The 20,676-nt window shown below is 36.7% G+C and overlaps 2 protein-coding genes across 2 annotated transcripts in view; both read left to right on the top strand.

Moving 5' to 3' along the window:
- GPC5 (glypican 5) overlaps positions 1–20,676 on the top strand; it is a 1,357,540-nt gene that overhangs the window by 748,764 nt on the left and 588,100 nt on the right. The window lies entirely within an intron of this gene.
- On the top strand, positions 6,722–7,023 carry LOC137211411 (small ribosomal subunit protein uS14). Its single transcript, XM_067713863.1, has one exon. It carries the CDS (start codon positions 6,748–6,750, stop codon positions 6,916–6,918), a length of 171 nt encoding a protein of 56 aa, XP_067569964.1. The 5' UTR covers positions 6,722–6,747; the 3' UTR covers positions 6,919–7,023.

The following is a 20,676-nucleotide window of genomic DNA, read 5'->3' as shown; positions in this document are numbered from 1 at the left end:
CTCTCCTGGGTATTCAAGAAGCACCTATTTAGAAAGACAATCATCCTTCAAAACCTGTGAGCTACTCCCACCTGACGGTCTCTGAAGTCACTGTCGTCTTTTTGGAACATCATCTCTCCAGATGTATACATGGTTCACCCTCATTTCACTGAGCTTTCTGCTAAAAGATAGACTGTCCGTGGCTACTGTATGTGAAATAGCTTCCTTGGCCTACCTGATCTATTTTTCTTTGTAGTGTTTATCCACACTTGACATACTTACTTCTGTATCTGTTTCCCTACTCTCTCAAGAATAAGCTCAGAGTAGGAACTTTATCTGTTTCATTCACTGTTATATTCCTAACACTCAGGGTGTGGCCTGGTCTGTCTGTGGTAGGTGCCAGATAGTGATGCTGGAGTGAGTGAATGAGTAAACGAGTCTGAATCCGTTTCTTCATCAAGTAGAGAGAGCACCTGCTTAAGTCGCATGAATATTTTCAGTCAATGATACAAATGTTTTCTGTGCTTTGCTGTCAGGTTTGATATAGATAAATATTTAGTGTCTTAATATTGCATATATAACCCAAAACATTTTTGACTATGACACTTGCTATAAAAATAACTTATTAGTACTACATCAAATCTATGAAGTTAGTAGATCCTAGCCTCACTAAAGTTGCTTTGAGGATGTGTAGTCAGGATCTTTCATTATCATATTTTTCAATTATTTTAACATCTTTGGACGGAATATCTATTTTTTGGTTGGGTTCTAATATATTTTTGGTGATTGTCTAACTGGGCATTTGTTTTTGAACATTCTTATGAAAACAGTGGGCCCTCTATTGTGCAATTTCTTGAGTACAAAGGTGAGAAATATGCCTCATTTGTAGTGTAGTAAACTAGTCATAAAAATAATTGCATTACCTGTGATTACCCCACAAATTCTGAAATACTAAGTTGAGGGTAAGAATTGGTAGTAAAAATGCCTTTTCCTTTTGAGTGGCAAGAACTGTTTGGTACCGTACATTACTCCATACATCCCCAGGTCCTGTCTGGTAAAACTGAAGTTTAAAAGGCATCATTCATTTTAAACTTGAGGACTTTGTATCTGACTTGTTACCTCCACTTGCTACTGGCTAAAGAGCCCTGAAGTATTTTGTTCTCTATAACATTAATAACAAGTGAATATTTATTGAATTCATTCATTAGGATAATGTGTCTGCTTGTGTCAGTGAGAGATGGTCTAACTATGTGGTAGTCAGAGGTAGAATATTAGTTGCTTGTCTTTGCCTGTTACTTGTTAGGAAGACAGGTGTAAAGATGTTGCTGTGTCATTTGCCCATGAACCACATCCCTGACCTTGAGCAACCATCCTGCCAGTGTTATTGCCAGTGTGGAGACTTGGAGGGAGGTGAAAGAACTCACCACAGTTTCTGAATATTTCCTGCAAAAGCTGGTGTTGGAAGGTCAGCCTTTCATATGTGAAAACAATCTGCTTAACTAATAATCCAGAGGTGAACATAGAAATAGGCTAGAGTTCAGTCTTTGAAGTCTGGTCTCTGGCTATGAAAACATGTTTTACTTTTAAATGTATCAATTTTTCTCTTAGTTTATTATGGTCGGACACAGTGTAATGTTTTTCAACTTTTTAGCACTGGTTTTCAGCATTGATTTTTAAATTAGTTCATCTTAATTTGTAAAAGATTCGGTACACTAACTCTAATCTTTCCATTAACCACTGGAGATTTTTGCCTAAGTGTCTGTGGTAAAATCCATATTCAGTGATGCTGATGTGATGGGAAAATTTCTTTCAATTTTTTTTGCCATGCTGGAGTGTGATTCTCCCACAAGGACAATGTTTGTCTTGTGTGGGATTATTAAAGACCAGCAGTATACTTAGATATGCGTAAGATGTCATATAAAAATAAACAATTAAAATATATCATTTAAGTCATATACTGTGACTTAACTTTGCTTTATCATAAATCTAATAATTCTGAAAAGAAAACAGACCACTGATTTCCAGAGCTGCTGTTAATAACATAGCGAATACTTGTAGCTTCTAAACCACTTTTGCATGAATATGTATGCCTATAAAACCTTATTTGTTCTTCCTGAGAATCCCATGAAGAAGGTATTATTTGGCCATTATGAAGAAATTAAGATTTAGATTAGTTAAATATCTGAGTAGTCACTTAATAGCTGAAATGTGACTCATGTCACCATATACTACATTTGGTAACACTAACATATAATTAATTCTTGAATACTACTTAAGTTGCTGTTAATATTGACTCAGATATTTTAAGCAAGTGTAAATTATATTTCAATAGTAAAGAAAATACTTTAATAGTATTTAATACAATGTAGTCTATGAAACGTTATACACTATTCCTTATACATATATTGTAAAGTGCATAGTACACAGGGGATACTTCAGATGAAGTAAGCCATGTAAGTCAGATAAGTTGGTGAGTGATTATTTGTGAAATATACTGCTGTTCTTATTCAGAAAGTCACTTTTTCTACCTTAGCTATAACTACAATATAACAGAATACTAGTCTCTTTTTCATGAGGATCTCTTAACACCCATTTGAACATTGACTGTTAATTATTTGGTGGGAAACTAGAGTGTTCATAATTTGGAAGCAGTATTTATCCATTTTCTTTCACCTGAATTGTTTGGTGTACGTATTATCCTTTGATAGCTACTATGAGGATGGAGTTACGTAATCCTATTAACACATTTATAATCTAAATGCACAGACGAGACCTATAAGTATGTTAAATAACACTGAAAGAGAAAAGGTGGGTTATTGGGATGTCTGGGACTCAGATAATAGGCAAACTGCCAGACTGGGTCAAATCATCTAGGCTACTTCAGCAAACGCACAAGGCGTGATACCGACATGAGGACCTAATCCTGTAGATACTACAGGAGGCACTGAGAGGTTGGTGGGACAGGAAATAAAGGAGTGATAAATAGAAAACCATTAGATTTTCAGACCCATAGTCTAGGGGATTTGGGAGGGCTGGCTAGGAGTATTTAGGAAAGCACATGGTGTGCAGCAAGTTAAGCTTGGTGTCTTGCCAATCGGCCAACAGACAACATGTGGAAGTTCAGACACGGGAAGGAAATCGGATAGTAAACAGTAAGAACCTAAGCACAGGAGCTAAAATTTAGGGCTCTGGAATGGCATAAGCTGCTTTCCAATCCTGCTTTCACTATAACTCAACAGCGTGACCTTGAACAGGTTATTTACACTCCCCAGTCTCAGTTTTTTCTTCATCTGTAAAATGATGCTAATACTACCTTCCCCATAGGATTGTGGTAGGATTAAATGAGAAAATGTATGTAAAGGATTCAGTAAAAACTTGTAATAAAAAAAAATATATGGAGATTTCCTGGTGGTCCAGTGGTTATGACACTATGCTTCCACTGCTGGGGTCCAGGTTCAATCCCTGGTCAGGGAACTAAGATCCTGCAAGTTGCGCAGCACGGGCAAAAAACAAACAAACGAAATGGTTTTCATGTTCACCGGGAGGCTTGGAGAGACGGCTAGGGTTCTAATCTGCAAAGGGCACAAAGTAGTGGCTGAAGACAGGCAATGAGATGGGGATTCTAGTAGGAAAATTCTTGTTTTACTGCTGCTAAGGATGTTTCTCTCACTCCAAACGATGGAAGGCTGCCTGATCCAGCCTTTCACCCACTGAAGAACTATGGCAAAGTTCCTTAAGTTTTAACTTTCATGAGATGGCTAAATTCTGATAAATACAATGTTTGTTTTAAACCAGTGTTACAGAGGCCAGTACAAAGGGGTATGAATAACAGAAGGGTATCTGTGTTCAGTATCTGTCAACCCACAATCAAAGATATGCTCCTTAAATTTATTTCTGTGTGTTCCTCTTGTGTTAATAATACCCTATTTGGTCCCTATGAGCAGAAGTCAGAGCTGGCTGAGAGTTTTGTGTTTATCCTGATAGTTTTTTCTATAGATTAGTATTGAGGAGTTGGCCAGATGGAGCCTTTTTAATACATAGTAGGAGAACATTAAAAAAAATTCAGGCGGGTATAGTGATGTGACAAATACAATGTCTTAGGATATTTAAGGTAGTGACAATGTGAAATGACCATATGTACAGAGCAAAGCAAGCAATTCAGGAATCCGTGGTGGTTATTTCAATTGTTTTGTCAACATGTTATTCAACTTGAACAAATTATCTAAGCTATAGAAATTACATTCATAGTAGAAACTTTTCATAGTGGAAATGTTATCCATTTAACTCCCTTAGGTTCTAATACAATAACTCTCCTAGTAGCGGTAATACACGGTATATATGGTTTGGTTAACAAAATCATATTTTATATAATTGCATACTTTAAATGAGAGCAATAACTAACTTACAAATATGTAGTAATAAAGGTCAATGGATAAAAAATTCTTCTGCATCCCCTTAGCTGCAGGCCTAATCCTACTAACATGACAAAAACTTGCACCTCTGTCAATTCTTTATCAAATTTCACTATCAATCAACCTATATCTAATATTAACCATATCCTTACTTTCTATCACCAAACACAGCTCCAAAAAATCATGGCCTACTCATCAATCACCCACATGGGATGAATAACAACCATCCCACTGTATAATCCAACCATAACTCTTCTAAATCTATTGATCTACATCATAACAACGCTCACTATATTTATACTATTTAATCAAAACTCAACTACCACCACACTATCATTATCATAGACGTGAAACACCTATTATCACAACCCTCACCATACTCACTCTACTGTCAATAGGAGGGCTTCCACCACTGTCAGGATTCATGCCTAAGTGAATGATTATTCAAGAATTAACAAAAAATAATATCCTTATTCTACTAACATTCACAGCCATCACAGCACTACTCAACCTATATTTCTACATACAGCTCAACTACTCCACAGCACTGACTTTCAGCATCGTCAATAGTTGAAGCCGGCGCAGGCACAGGCTGAACTGTATATCCTCCCTTACCTGGAAACCTAGCACATGCAGGAGCTTCAGCTAACCTCACCATCTTCTCTCTACACCTAGCCAGCGTATCCTCAATTCTCGGGGCCATTAATTTTACCACCACTATTATCAACATAAAACCACCTGCCATAACCCAATACCAAACACCACTTTTCGTGTGATCAGTCCTAGTTACAGCAGTATTACTTCTATTGTCCTTACCTGTCCTAGCAGCCGGGATTACCATACTGCTAACCGATCGAAACTTAAAATACAACTTTCTTTGGCCCTGCAGGAGGAGGAGACCCAATCCTATATCAACACTTATTTTGATTCTTTGGACATCCCTAAGAATACATTTTAATCCTACCTGGGTTTGGGATAATTTCACACATTGTAACTTCTGGGGGAAAAAAAGAACCTTTCAGATATATCGGTATGCTCTGAGCTATGGTATCAATCGGGTTCCTAGGTTTTATCATATGAGCTCAGCATATATTCACGGTGGGCATGGACATTGACACGTGGGCATACTTTACATCAGCCACTATAATTATTGCTATCCCTACAGGAGTAAAATTGTTCAGCTGACTGGCAACACTTCACGGAGGCTATATTAAATGATGGCCAGCCCTGATGTGAGCCTTAGGTTTCATCTTCCTTTTCACAGTGGGCGGTCTAACCTGTATTGTCCTAGCCACTTCGTCGTTAGACGTGTTCTTCATGATACCTACTATGTAGTCGCACACTTCGACTACGTACTCTCACTGGGGGCTGTTTTCGCCATTATAGGGGGTTTTGTACACTGATTTCCACTAGTCTCAGGATATACACTTAACAAGCAAAAATTCATACTTTATGATTATATTAGTGGGTGTCAACCTAACCTTCTTCCCACAACATTTCCTAGCCTTATCTGGCAGACCTTGACGATACTCCGACTACCCACACGCCTACACAACATGGAATACTATTTCATCAATACATTCATTCATCTCATTAACAGCAGTCATATTAATAGTCTTCATTATCTGGGAAGCATTCACGTCCAAACGAGAAGTATTAGCAGTAGACCTTACTACCACAAACCTCGAGTGACTAAACGGATGCCCTCCACCATATCACACATTTGAAGAACCGGCCTACGTTAATCTGAAGTGATCAAGAAAGGAAGAAATCCAACCCTTTTCCATCCCCTTGGGGATGCATTCATTTGTATGAATATGTATTTTTCTTCTGGCAAATGATGATCAGGTTATAAATTATAGAGTAACCTCAAGCACTTAATTTACAGGAATTCACTGATATGCTCCGCCAATGAAATTGAGAGAGAAAACAGTTTAATACGCGTGCCTATGCAGCAGAAGTACAGCGTTTTATGTGTACATCTGCATACTTGTGTTCATAGGTTTGGTTTTAGGCAGTTTCACTCATAATACAGGCAACTACCATATGTCCCTTTTCCTATTAGCCTTCAAATAAATGAAGATAAGTTTGAAAGAAACTCCCATTAATGAAACTTAAATTGGTGTTCACAGATGACAGCTGTCACCAAATGTGCATAAGGGTCCTCGAGGACAGTGCTCTTTACACCATGTGTCTTGGGCAGACTACACATACACCTCACCCTCTGTGTCCATAGAGAGGCAGTGTATTCAAAGACGCTGGCCCAGCCTCACTCCAAGCTGTAGGCAGTGGTATGGAGAGGTTCATCAAAATAGCTCAGGTGAGCCTTTTGCCTTGTTGCAGCCAAGGAAGCAACATGGGGCACCAGCAGCTTTACTGGAGCCATCCGAGAAAATTCGGCCAGGGTTCTCGTTCTTGCCGCGTCTGCTCAAACCGGCACGGTCTGATCCGGAAATACGGCCTCAATATGTGCCGCCAGTGTTTCCGCCAGTACGCGAAAGACATCGGCTTCATTAAGTTGGACTAAGTGTGAACTTCTTGAATGGGTCATCATGCATATCTACCTTCCTCAGAAACAATACTAACTCTTTGTATATAAAATAAAAAATTTAAAACTTCAAAAAAAAAAAAATAGCTCAGGTGACCCTCACTGCTGCTGTTTTCTCTACTTTAACATTATCACTTTTCATACATGAAAATGACCACAACTTACCATTGTTCGTCACAAAAAAAGTATAGAGGAAATAGGTAAAATCTATTAAAAGAATGCATGTGCAAATGAATATTGGATGACTGATATAACTGGATTTTCGGACTTTTCTAGATCCTGCTAAGTGAGGATGGAATATAAAGTAATAAAAAAACTAAAGCCTGATTAGATTTATGATGGCATATGGCAGGTCATCTTCATTATTTGAAGATTTTCATGTATGAAAATAAATGTGTTCCCCCAAATGGGCTTTAGATTAGAAATCCAAGTTAAAATGACTTAAATCCATAAAACATGGTAATGCTTTAAAATGTGTAAGCTATATTCAGGATTCTCCTTCGTCCCTTACTTTCTTTGTAATTCATGTGCTGTACGCTTAAATATTTTTATAATGCCACATAACGTCAGTTAAACTACAATCCCTCCTAGAGCTCCGCAGATAGGATGCAAAGCTAGGAAGGCAGTTAAGGGTGGTACTGATGGAAGTGACAATGTGTAAATCAATAGGCTGGATGTATAGGAATTGGTGTATCCAACAGCAGAGTGTCTGAAATGGGACTCTTAGAGGCTAGCAAATTATTGGGGATGGTGCTGTCAATGTGTTAGGCCGAGGTTTGCTATTGGGAAAATAATGTGACGGAGGTGGCTTGTATTTGCTTCCATGCTTGTGTTCAGGGCATTCCTTCTGGTTCATTTTTCCTTTTTCTTTTCTACCTGCTGATTTCTTATCCTTTAAGACACAGCTGAAGTATTACTTCCTCTTTCCCTAACGCCAACACAGATTCTCTTCACCACCTCATTGCCATCATAGCTGTTCTCCAGACACCTACCATAAACACTCACAGTGGATTATATGTGTTTGTGTCCATCTCTCCTGAGGAAGAGTGAGTAACTTTATAACATAATGGATTTCATGTCTGAGAGCTCTGTAAGTATTTGATGTTGTGCTTGGATTCTAGTGTATAAGGCTTTTTTTTTTTTTTTTTGGCCTCTCCCGTTGCGGAGCACAGGCTCTGGACGCGCAGGCTCAGCAGCTGTGGCTCACGGGTCTAGCCACTCTGTGGCATGTGGGATCTTTCCGGACCGGGGCACGAACCCGTGTCCCTGCATCGGCAGGCAGACTCTCAACCACTGCGCCCCCACGGAAGCCCAGTATAAGACATTTTTAAAGTAGAGAATATAACATACATATAGATGTATTATTGTAGATATTAGGATATTTAGATGTTATTGATTAGCTGAATTCATTAGATTACCTATAAATTCAAATGGAATTAGGATGCTTATAACTTAATCAGATCGAGTTCATGGATATTTAATATAAATTAAATACTTTTTTGTAACTTGGAATATATTCCATCAATGACCAATGTAGTTAAAATTTAAAGATATATTATTGTAATAATATCAGTGACCACGCACATGTAAATGGCAATTATGAAATCCAGGAAAAATATAAGCATGATTGGGAACTTTAAATTCTTCATTTATAAAATCGAACCAATTATCATGTTTATTTTTCCAACAAGCAAATAATACCAGTAGTTCCAATTTATGTATTTATACATGCTTGATTCATCAAAGAAGATAATTGGAAAAAAAGGAGCAGAATAGAGCTGGAGTTGAATATTTGTGCTTTGTCTTTTGCCATCAATTTTATTTATTTTTTATTTATTTTTTTTTTTGCATTATGTGGGCCTCTCACTGTCGTGGCCTCTCTCGTTGCGGAGCACAGGCTCCGGACATGCTGGCTCAGCGGCCATGGCTTATGGGCCTAGCCGCTCTGCGGCATGTGGGATCTTCCTGGACCAGGGCACGAACCCGTGTCCCCTGCATCGGCAGGTGGACTCTCAACCACTGCGCCACCAGGGAAGCCCTGCCATCAATTTTAAAAGCAGTCAAAGTGACATCTTCCTCCATTTTTTCCCAGTGAAATGGTATAATAATTTTTATAAGTCTAAAGTAGAAATTTTTATAAGTCTAAAGACCATGTAAAGTAGAAATTTAGAAATACACTGAATTCTTCATCAACTAGGATTAGGTTAATCTGTATCCAAAAGAAAACCCCAAATAACAGAAGGTTAAAGAAGACTGAAATTTCTCTCTCACATAAAACAAGTGGAAGGTAAACAACAGAGTTGTTAGGGTGTCTCCTGGTTATGAGGGACCACAATTCTTCAATTTTTCTGTTCCACTGTTCTTAGTATATGACTAAATATGCAGGTTCCAAGATCCCCACAGGAACTCCTACAGGATAATACCACTTCCACATTCCACATAGTGGGAAGGTGAATAAAAGGTCTCCTTCCAACACAGTAAGTTTTCTTTAAACAGCCTTTGACCTCTCATGCTTCTACTTACATCTAACTGGCCCGAAAACTCACATGGCCAAACTCAGCTGTATAAAGAGTTGGTCAATATAACCTCAGAGAAGATGAACTTTGCATTACCAAGTAATAAACGTTCATGGATGGCAAGTAGAAGGCTGTACCACTGACTCCTATTATAGATAACTACCTCCTTTTCCATGGGAGAACTTAATTAGACAAAGTTTGCAGGAATAAAAATTGCTTATCATGACAGATCATAAGTAAAAGATAATTCTGAACCCTCAAAATGATGATATAATATGGGCAGTACTATAATCAACTAATTAAACTTAGCAAAGAAGAGCAGTAGGGAAAAAAACATAAGCAAAGTCAGAAGAAGCTGTAAATAATTATATCTAATTTATATTCCTTTGTGTATATACGATTAGAAGTTCATTTAATCACTGTATTATACAAATCAAAGTTTTAAAATCAACTATGATATTTAAGAAACTAAAAAGTGTATAAGAGGAATACTTTAAGGAAGTAGAAATAGTCTAGAAAAGAGAATATCAAAAGGTATAACATAGCTGCATTTACTTTAAGAGCTTTCTTTTGGAATAGGACTTGAATTGTCCTATATGACACAAGGTGTAGAATGAGAACCATTGGGTAGAACTTATGTTCATTAATTCACTCACTCATTTGTTTACTTAATGAGCACCTACTATGTCTCAGGCAGTGTTTTGTGTACTGTAGTTATAACTGTGAATAAGTCAGACAAGTTCCCAGAACTCGTAGAACTTGTATTCTAGGGAAAGTAGACACCAAGCAAGTATACACACAAATTTCTGATGCTCCAGTGAAGAAAATGAGGTAGGCTTCTGGAAAACAGCACCTCAAGCATAGGTGAGCTACTAATACAGAGCAAACAGTCTTCCGAGATACCAGGACTCAGACTGAATCAGAATCTCTAAAGCATGCCCAACCTTCCCACTTACCTGCATGTCTTTCTACACCCTAGTCCCCATCGCCGTCATCTGTCACAAGGGCTGCGGCAGTACTCAAGATGATCTTTTTTTAAAAAACAATAAAGAGATTGTGTCCCTTTCTTCCTTAAAATGTTCTAGTGATTCCATTTTGGGATTAGAGTAGACTCCAAATGGTTTAGCACGGCCTATCAGGCTGTTTGTAATGGGTTTCTGCAAAACTTTCTTTCTCATACTGAATTCCATGTTCATCTCTTTTCTTGGGCTATATGAACCTTCTTTCTGTATCTAGAATATTTCAAGTTCTTTCTTCAGAACATTTGCATTTTCTGTTTCCTCAGCCTGGAATGCTTTGTTCCTAATATTTTCATAGTCCTTAAAGGAATGAGGTTCAAACCCCTGGAAATTTGAAGTAAAGGCAGGAAGAGATATTGGGATTATTGGATGCACTGAGAGGTAGTGTTTTCAGAGATCTTTTCTAGTCCACATCTTCAGGAACTCTTATTGACCATTTTAGACTAAGTTGTCATGTAGTCACTCTGTTACACTATCACTTTTTAATAGCACACATCAGTAACTGAAATTATCTAATATCTTCATATCTTCATCTACTAATGTTTGTTTCCCTCCTCCATTAGAATATAAATCTCAAGGTAAGGGAAAATAACTGACTTGGAAACAATTTGCTTATTTCCTAGAATATTGTTTGCACATGGTAGGCACTCAAGAAATATATTTGAATAAGTGACTTTTCTTCTAGGTTTTCAGAATATAACTTAAAAATATTTGGGTACTAGATAAAATAAGGTGTATTTCTTCTATCTTTTAAAACAATAGCTTGGACTTTGGAAATTTTACTTTGTTTATATCTAACAAGATATAAAGTTTATTTTCTTATTATGTTTACAATTTGAATTGTCTTTTCTTAACGGAATGCAAGACTGCTGTGACAGGAAATTTAATCTGTTTGGGTTACTCATATGTCTCCAGGGTCTGGAACAGTGCAGTCACATGGAAGTTGATCAGCTATTGAATGAATAAATTATTCTGTGAATATGCACATTTATGAATGTGAATTTATATAATAGAGTCCAAAATTGGGAGAAAGACCCATAATATATCCTAAGAATTTTTTTTTTTTTTTTGCATACTTAAGATCAGGCTCTGTCCTCCATCAAGAGGGTAACCTCTTTCTGTGAGGTTTCTTTGTCTCCTTGATATAATCTAAGACTTCTTGGTACCACTTTCTGGTGAAAATCGTTTTGCAATAAGAACCGATGATTCTACTCTGAAAATGGTTCAGTTATGTAGTGAGTAATTGCTTTATCAAAAGAAAGCCTGTGACTCGTTGTTGATGGCCTTATGATGTCTGGGCAGAAGTTGCCATGTTTGCTTCACACCTACCTTTCACTACTCACCAGTTAGGTGGTAAACACCATTTGCATTTTGATTTCCTTGATAGCATCATTTCTTCTCTTTTGGAATATCCAGTGGTGTGCAGGAGCTGGCTCTTACGAATTCACAGGAGCCAGCTATGCACACTTCTTCCCAAGTTTGCATTCAGTGACCTCAGGTCGGTAGCCTGAAATTAACCACGAAATCTTCCAATGCTACAAATCAAAGCTTTTTTGGTCTCATTTACCAGCCCACCACTGTATGTCTGAGTAGATTCTGTGCTTCATGGCAGCTGCTTTTACTGTTCCTCTGGACCATTCTTGGAGGGTAGCATGGAGCCTGGAAAAGACTGTGGACTTTAGGATCCTATCCTACTGCCTTTCTCCCTACATGACCATGGGAACAGGCTAGCTTCTCTGGACCACATTTATAAAACGCATTTTTGTACAGAGAATGGAAGGAAGTAATATATACAATATCCTAGCACAGTGCCTGGCACATAAAAGACCCTGAAAGACAATATCTGTTTCCTTTTAAATGGCGTGGTACTGGGAGGGGCAGAATAAAGTCAGACTTTGGTGAAGCGCCTCTGTAAGAGTAGAGCGCACTGTGCTTAAACTACAGCTTCTTAAGTGAGCACTCATAGCCCCCATTAGGAGTATTTATTCTGGCTCATCTTAAATCATGTGTGATCCAAAGGAACCTGGTTCCCAACTATAGCACAGTGTTATCCAATAATGCAGAGCAAGGGTAAATGTACTTAGAAGCAAAGAACATCAAACATCCTAATGTAATTATCTCAAACTGGGTTTATGCAGTCAAAAGGTAAAATAATCTCTCCAGTGTGGTTACCTTCATTAGTGTTATGTCTTATCCGAAGAGAGAAAATATCTGAGAATGGGTGGAATTTTAGTAACTTGAAACATTAGCCAGCCATTGATTTGAGGTAGCATTCCAGTCTGGGAAAGTATTAATGATATGGCTGGACTCTCTGACAGTACGGTTTGTAGTTTTTTTTTGAGGAGAATAGAAAAGGAGTAAGACCTGTGCTTTTGAAGATGATAGTTTTATTTGTAAAGCAAGGAGATTGATATTTGAATACACTATAGCTATTTCTAGTTAATTGAAGGTAATTACATTATAAAAATGCAAATAATGTGTGAGAAAGAAGGTCCCTGTGTGTTGCAATGAGATTTTTATTACGTGTCTATCAAAGTACTAAAAATGGATTTCACAGCATTAATATAAAAACAGAAGAAACATTTAGTCTTATTTCTGCTTTTTTACTTTTGATGCTGCAAAATGATAGGTCTGTTCTAGGTGTTAGAATGTAATGGGAAGTTACATATATAGGCAAGTATTTATACATATAGACCTATATGTGTGTGTGTGTGTGTATATTTCCACTATTTCTTAGATAAATATTACTGCTCTATAAAGTTTTTCTGGATTATACTTCCTCTGCTAGAGGTTACCATAAAGTTATACAATGCACTTAAGATGCTATTACAAGATAGAAAGTAGGGTTTGGTAATGTAGCTAATAGCAATGATCAAAAATTTTAAAGGAACATTGCTGTTAATACACTACTGAGTTGATATTCCTAAAAAAAATACAAATGCCATCTTCTTTGAGCCTCATTCTTTGAGTCAATCAAGTTTCAATGCCCTTGTAAGAGCTGCAAACACAAGTAAGACACATTCCATTAGCTAAAGGTTCTGAAATATATGATGGGCATACAAAATATGCACGTGGAAGCTAAAATAGAAACATGACGTGATAAAGAGAAGGGGGGCCGGTATGGAAATGCTGTGGATGTTCAGAGAGCAAAGTGATTTCCTTTTGGCAGAAGAAATCCACAGTGATACTTTATTTGGGCCTTTTAAGATGGGAGTATTTGATCAGTTTCCAAGTCAGGAAGATTTTCCCAGTATAGGAGAAAATGTGAGTAAAGCAAATGAATAGAGGAAATCAGGTACAATTGTATTCATCTACTTGGACTGAAATGAAGGGAGTAGCAAGGAGAATAATGAAAGATAAGTCTTGAGGGGTTGTTATAGTTTAGACTGTTGGAAACTGGAAATTATTAGTGGCGATTAAAAAGTCACTAAAGGGTTTGGAACTTGGAAAAAACATGAGAGCTCTAAGAAAGGTTATTTTATTGCAGATACACTGGGGTGAGTTAGGATTGTGGGAAACCTATTTAGGGCTCTATGGCTGGAAATAATGGGACATAAAAATAGAAGTAAGAGGCATTAGAGAGAATTTATTTCCTTTCTAACAGTCATTCAGGTAAGAAAGAAGTTACCTGTATTTAGTGGAGACCAAAGGCACTGAAGACCAAAGGCACTGAAGCTAAGATAGCATTCTGGATGACCAATGCATCACGTTGCAAAGCAAATTTCTTCACGTGTGCAGTACAAGTAATGCAGAAGTTGTGAGATTAAACGAAAGGATGTACATGAAATAGACTTGTTAATTATACTGCTCTAAGAAAATGAATAACATTGTTATTAGTTTTATTAAATTTCATAACATCGCTAGAAAAATGTTCATATTAACAGAATTGCAAAAATCAAGATTTGGGGGAAATTAATGAGTTTAATTTTAGAAAGATCAAAATGGAGATATTGTACCATTTAGGGTCCCAACAGGAGAAAAATTAGGATAGTGAAAGTAGGGTTTGTTTACAAAATGGTTAATTATAATGCTGTCAACAGGGTATAAGGGAACTTCAAAAGATACTGTACTATAAGAACCCAGAGCAAGTAGCAGCCCAACTGATTCTACCCGAGGCTGAATGGATGAAGAGAGGAAGAGATACAAAGTTCTGCATTGCTAAATGGTCTTACAAGTAGTCAAGGGCCACAGACAGACCAATGCAACCTCACAGGGAAAGAACCAGAATGCACAATTAGATGACTCTCTTCTCCTTTCCTTTGGTATCCAACTGGGATTCCCTATTGACAAATCTAACTGGAAGCCAAAGAAGCATGAGAACCAATGAAGGTAAATCCGTACATGTCAGCGTCTTGGGACAGGCAGCAGGATGGAGAATAAACCCGCACAAAGGGAGATACTCAGCACAGATGCCAATAGGGAGATCTAACAGACAGATAGAAATATGAGACCTTAGGCAGAATATTTGACTTAGTAAGTGTTAATAGTACTGACAATTGAATAATCAGACTCTATTCTTTAGTTAATACCCCAGGCTTACTCAAAAAATAATGGAAGCTTCTTTGAAAAGGCTTTTGGGTAATGACAGGTATTCTGCGTTTAATGAAGTTTGTGTAGGTTCACATAAAGTAACTTTGGAACTAGTTCCTCACTCATACTCATCTGTCCAGAAAGGGGAAATAACTTGTGTGGACAAAGGGGAATGGACTGATTTTTATATTTTATCCTCTGGGGTACCTCCTACTGAAAAGAACATATTGGTAAAACAGCCATGAAAGCAGACTGAAAAAACCTCCGTACTTCATTAGAATGGGGCATAAAAGAGCTAAGCATACTTTCTGTCTGAACATCAAAAGAAAGAGTTGTGATTCTTCTTCATTGAAACAACCGTGGCTTCTAAGTCAGTGAACTTGCACGGAAGAACACCTAACCTAAAAATGTGTAAATTCCTTCAGGTTCTAGGTGGGGATACATTTGTCTTTTACAGATTTATACATCTGGGCATATAAGCTTAAAAACTAAAATGTTATTTTAATGCTGAATATCCTTCAGTACTCAAAAATACGAACAATTTTAATAAGGATATGTGAAATTAAAAGATCATGATATTCAGGCCCCATCTAAAGGAACAAAAAACAGTTGCTTGGGAAGATATTTTCTTTTTGCAATCGCTGCTAGTCTGGATTTCTCCATTAGATCTCTTAGTAGATTTTGGAATATTAGCATAGAGATATATTTCAACAGTAACACAGCTGGGTCCCTTGGCTTGAGGCATTTGGAACTTTCACAATATTTGGTTTCTATCAATATTGTCATTTTCCTTCTCCATTTATTACCTCTTTATGTTGTCTCTAGTTCTATTCCAAGGATTTCTCACAGCCTTGCTAACCTCAAACAGGAGTACACAATATTTTGAGAAGAAGCAATTCTATATAATTTTCTGGCATACCCTTATGGGGCCCCTTCAAAATCATCTAGGTGGAGAATCAATAGGACTTAATATTCTGAATCAATGATTCTCTAAAGCAGGTCAAGCAACATTGATGAAATGAATGTATATTTTACTTTTTTAATGCCATAATTTCCTTACCTATAATTTTTATGTATTCTTGAAAAAGGCTTAATTTATTTGTAGAACTTGTTGGCTTGAAATGTAGATAGACAAATATATAGCCACTTTTGTGGTATAGCTCCTGGCACATAGTAGTCGCTCAAAGACGGTATATTCTACTGAATGTCATATGTCCGTACACGTGTCTAATTCATTGCAAATATCACATTATTATCTTGAATGTTCATAAGGTCTCTGTCAGCTAGACATGATTTTATATAACAGAAAAGAAGAAAATGAAAACTAGGTTAAGTTACATAGCCAAATACCCCAATGATTCCAGAACTTTTAAATTCAGCATATTGTCAGGGGTTACCTAGAGGTCTCAATATTTGAGAGAGAGTCTCTGACACTTTCTGTAGCTCTGGATGAATTTTAGTTCCATCATTTACTTTACAACGTTTTTCTCAACTCTTAGTCATGATTTTCAAGCTACTGTTTAACTCTGCACTTTCCGAGTATAACATGTACCTAATTTTAAGCCATTGTTCATTGAAAAGAAGAGATTTACTATTAAAACAGTTACCTCGCTCATTATGAATTCCTGCCAGTTAAAATCAATCCTCTAATTGATAGTTCCTGGGGCAAAATTATTCTATTACCTTCTGTTAAAAAACATATCTCTGCATTATTTCCCCTCATCATGTAAAAAACATAGAATTAAATTTGCTTTATTTGATCTTCTACACTACTAAATTTTCATTCAAAAATCATATTAGAAAACAGTTGCTGAATATCCTTGAAAAAGTAAAAACACACAGCAGTAAACTTGCTCAGCTGGGACTAGATATTTCACTTGAGGTAAGTCCTTGAAAAGATTCAAAACAAAGCCAAAAAGGATTATTTGAAGTAGAAAATATCTGCTAGGGAATATCTGGTAATAGTTTGAGTTGTGGAGTGCATGAGCTAAATGAACTTGCCTTTTAATATTTTAAGTAATTACCGAAGTAAGAAGAGGTTTTATTTAAAAGGTGTAATAAAACGAAAGGTAATCTGTTTGGGGGTTTATGTCACCAATTCATCATAAAATTGCCTTACTAAGTCATGAGTTGCTTATCAAATCTTTGTTAAAATATAGAAGAAATTACAGATCTGAAAAGGAAAAAATAATGGGAAATAAATCACTTTCTGATAACTAAGTGCCTAGGCTTCTTTTCATTGAAACTTTTTGGTAAGATACAATTTCACTTATTTATAGGGAGATTCCAGGGCAACCAATAAAGAATAGGGCTGTGTCCCTTAAGAGTTCAAGAACAATGCTAATTCTAGTGTTTTAGGTCAAATCTACCAGGCACTTTCTAACCTGTGCAGAAATGCATCCTAAAACATCCTCAGTGGACTTGGATATGTTACAACTACAATACCTTCTATAATTACTATTATTTGGGAGTAGCCTTTGAGACTTAACAACATTGGATTCCAATGATTAAAGTTGTTAAAGTATGTATAGTGTTTTCCAATCAGTGCCTTGATATCAATGAAGAAAGAATCTGAAGGCTTTTTCAGTAATAACTTGGGAAAAGGTAAGACATATTTAGGATTTATTTTCATATTACAGCTCCAAATATATTGGATTGGGAAGTAAATTGAATCCAGAATATTCTATCTTAAACCATATTAATGATGACTGGTAGACTCCTAAAACTTCATACTAAACAGACACACATGAAATCAACTCTGTGATGCCCTGGTGACTAGCACTGAAATTCTATTTTTTGCCAGTGAATTTGGTGAAGATTGAAGAGCTCTGTGAGGTAGAGTGAGGCTTGCATTTTCATATACCACTCAAGGGGGTATAAATTTACAATCCTGTTTAAGATAATTTTCACAGTATGTGCCCAGCAATGGTGTTTACAGAATTACAACTTGGGTATATAGGACATGTGACAGTTCTATCTAAATCTGAATTCAGTTTTTTCCAAGCTCCCATTTCTGCTGTTGGTAGGAACCATTTATAATTGTCACTTCCAGTTCCCTCATTTACTTCAGGTTTATAAGTTGTTTTCTTTAGAGTAAACATTTAATCACAATCAGTTTTCTTCTCCCCTGCCCTTTCCTTCGTATCTGGGTGGCCTTTAAATGCAAGTAGAAGCTTCATGTAATATTTTGAACAAACCAGATGAAAGGAATATATGAGGCTTAATTTTTGCCTCCACTGTCCATTTAACATGTATTTTTTGGAGGAAGTTTCTCCCCTACCCCCAGTTGAAAACTCCAAGAGTATTATTTTCTTCTTGTTGGAGGATAATAAAACTCCTCAGTGAAGTTAAGTGGAAAACAGACTCAGTCCAGTGCTTAGAATAGTCTGCCCTGTTTTTTTTCCCTTCTTTTTTGCCTAATACTTGGACTCAAGTTTCTCATCTTACTAACAATTGGTACCTGGTATGAGATGGGAACAAGAAAGACAGAATTTGAAAAAGAATAGATATATGTGTATATGTATAACTGAATCACTTTTCTGTATACCTGAAACTACACAACATTGTTAATCAACTCTACTGCAATAGAAAATAAAAAGTTAAAATAAAAAAGAGATGCCAATGATGAATGTTCTTACCTGAATTATCCTATAATGACTGAGCCTGGCAGGTTCTTAGAGCTTGAGTTTTTCCTCTTAAAAGGAACTTGTGGTCTCAACAGATTTTTCAGTTTTGGGGCCCTGCCTTGGCTTGGGCAAAGCATTCCTCACTGGCTTGGTGATTCACTGCCTCTGCAACTCGGCTTCAGAAATTCAACAGCGTCTCAGGTCACATCACCCCTCTCAGTAGCCCATTTGGAGAGGCTCCCATGTAATTCTCATGCTTTCACTTGTGGGACCCAAATCTTTTGGATGGGAGACGGTCATGCCGTCCTAGACTCAAACTCTGGAAAACAAGCCAAATCCATTGCAACAGCAACTGCACTCTGGGATGCAGCCAGAGCAACTAAGCTGCTTATTCCTCTCCCTCTAGATTTCCATACATGAATCAATCTTATCTACCTACTAAGGCTAGAAATCATGTCAAGTTTTCTTTGGAATACCCAGTTGAAGTCTAACTGAAATTAGAAATAAGAGCTAGCCCTTGGCCACTCTTGCACATTGGTGGGTAGGAGGGTGCAGCTCTCCCCAGAAACTCTTCAGAGACTCTCCCAAATCTCAACAATTCAATGTGGATGAGTTTTCTAAATGACTTCTAAGCCCCTTCTTGGAAACTGTGCAATGTGGCTTATCTAACTCTCTTTGGAATGTAGTATCTACTCTCTTCATTCCGAAGTTGAAAATGAGACGGGAAGAATCCTGTTTTAACCCTCTGTAACACTAGTGTACTGTCATTACTGCACATTACAGCACTGTTTTACGTGTTGTTTGTTCTCTAAGTCTTCAGTAGGCCCTGCTCATCCAAGCAAGTCTCTGGGAGCACCCTCTGCTAAGGCCTGGGCTCCTTGCCTGGCATTCTGTGCCACCACATCCTGAACCAGAGCCTCTGCTGCTTTGCCATTCCTCTTGCCTTGTCTCCCACTCCCCACTGAATTTCCAAGTTTAAAAACATCTGCACATAAGCCATAGGAAATTAGTGTGATGGGTTGGGCCACTTTAGGAAACCATGATTTAGTTCCTTTCTTTTTCTTTGCATCTGTTGATAGCATTCTTATGTTTTCTTGGTAGAAAATCTATTACATGACATCCATCTTCATTCCTACCTTATTACTTGATTTAATTAACATGAGACTTTAAAACCAGCTTTCTTGAGATTAGATGTTCTTTGCTTAAAGACATATTTATTTGAATTAAAAGCTAAACGTTTAATCCTTAGAACTTAAATTTCAGTTGTCAAAGTAGTTGAAATAACAAAAATTACTGGGAACTATCTGAATTTTCCAAAACTGATCTCAATTCTTATGTAATATTATTTGTGTAACAAAATGACCATCAGAATATTACAGCAACATGGTAAATACCTTCATAGTTAAAATGTAAAAGTAATTAAATGATTTATTAAAATAACAATTCTATGATACACTATTAAATGAAAAAATAGGTGAGTGGGTAATGAATACCAGTTATCTTTTTGTCAGAATTGTTTTCTTGTTTAGTCTTCTATTTTCTACTTTTGTTAACATCATATACAATGAGAATGAAAAATGATTTAGAATCATGTAATCTTTCCAATCAGTATCTCACATACTGCATAGGTAATTGAAAGCTTAAATGCTGTAGAGGCCAAACTCTGCCAAAAAAAAAAAAAAAAAAAACCTACATTGTAATAAGGAATTTAGTATTATATAGTAAATATGGACATTGGTTAGTCATTGGTAAGGTGAGTGGGTCATTGTCTCTAAATATATTAAAAACATATTTTCACCTAAATGGGACAAAAAAAATCTCTGCAGAGTATGCATTACTCATCTAAATGAGAAGGATGTAAAATTGATTCCTGCTAGCTTGAAAGAATTGATTAAGGGAGATAATGTTTAATTACCACTAATTATATCAGTGAGCAGAATGATGTACAGGTCAATGGAAAAACTTCACTCCTTTCATATTAAAAAGACATTAATTCATGACATTAAACATTTGATAATAAAGTACTTTATGTAAATATTGAAAAAG

The sequence above is a fragment of the Pseudorca crassidens genome, chromosome 18 (assembly GCF_039906515.1).
Source record: "Pseudorca crassidens isolate mPseCra1 chromosome 18, mPseCra1.hap1, whole genome shotgun sequence".
Taxonomy (NCBI): Eukaryota; Metazoa; Chordata; class Mammalia; order Artiodactyla; family Delphinidae; genus Pseudorca; species Pseudorca crassidens.
The sequence above is the reverse complement of the archived record's forward strand: the minus strand, read 5'-3'. Positions and strand labels throughout refer to the sequence as shown.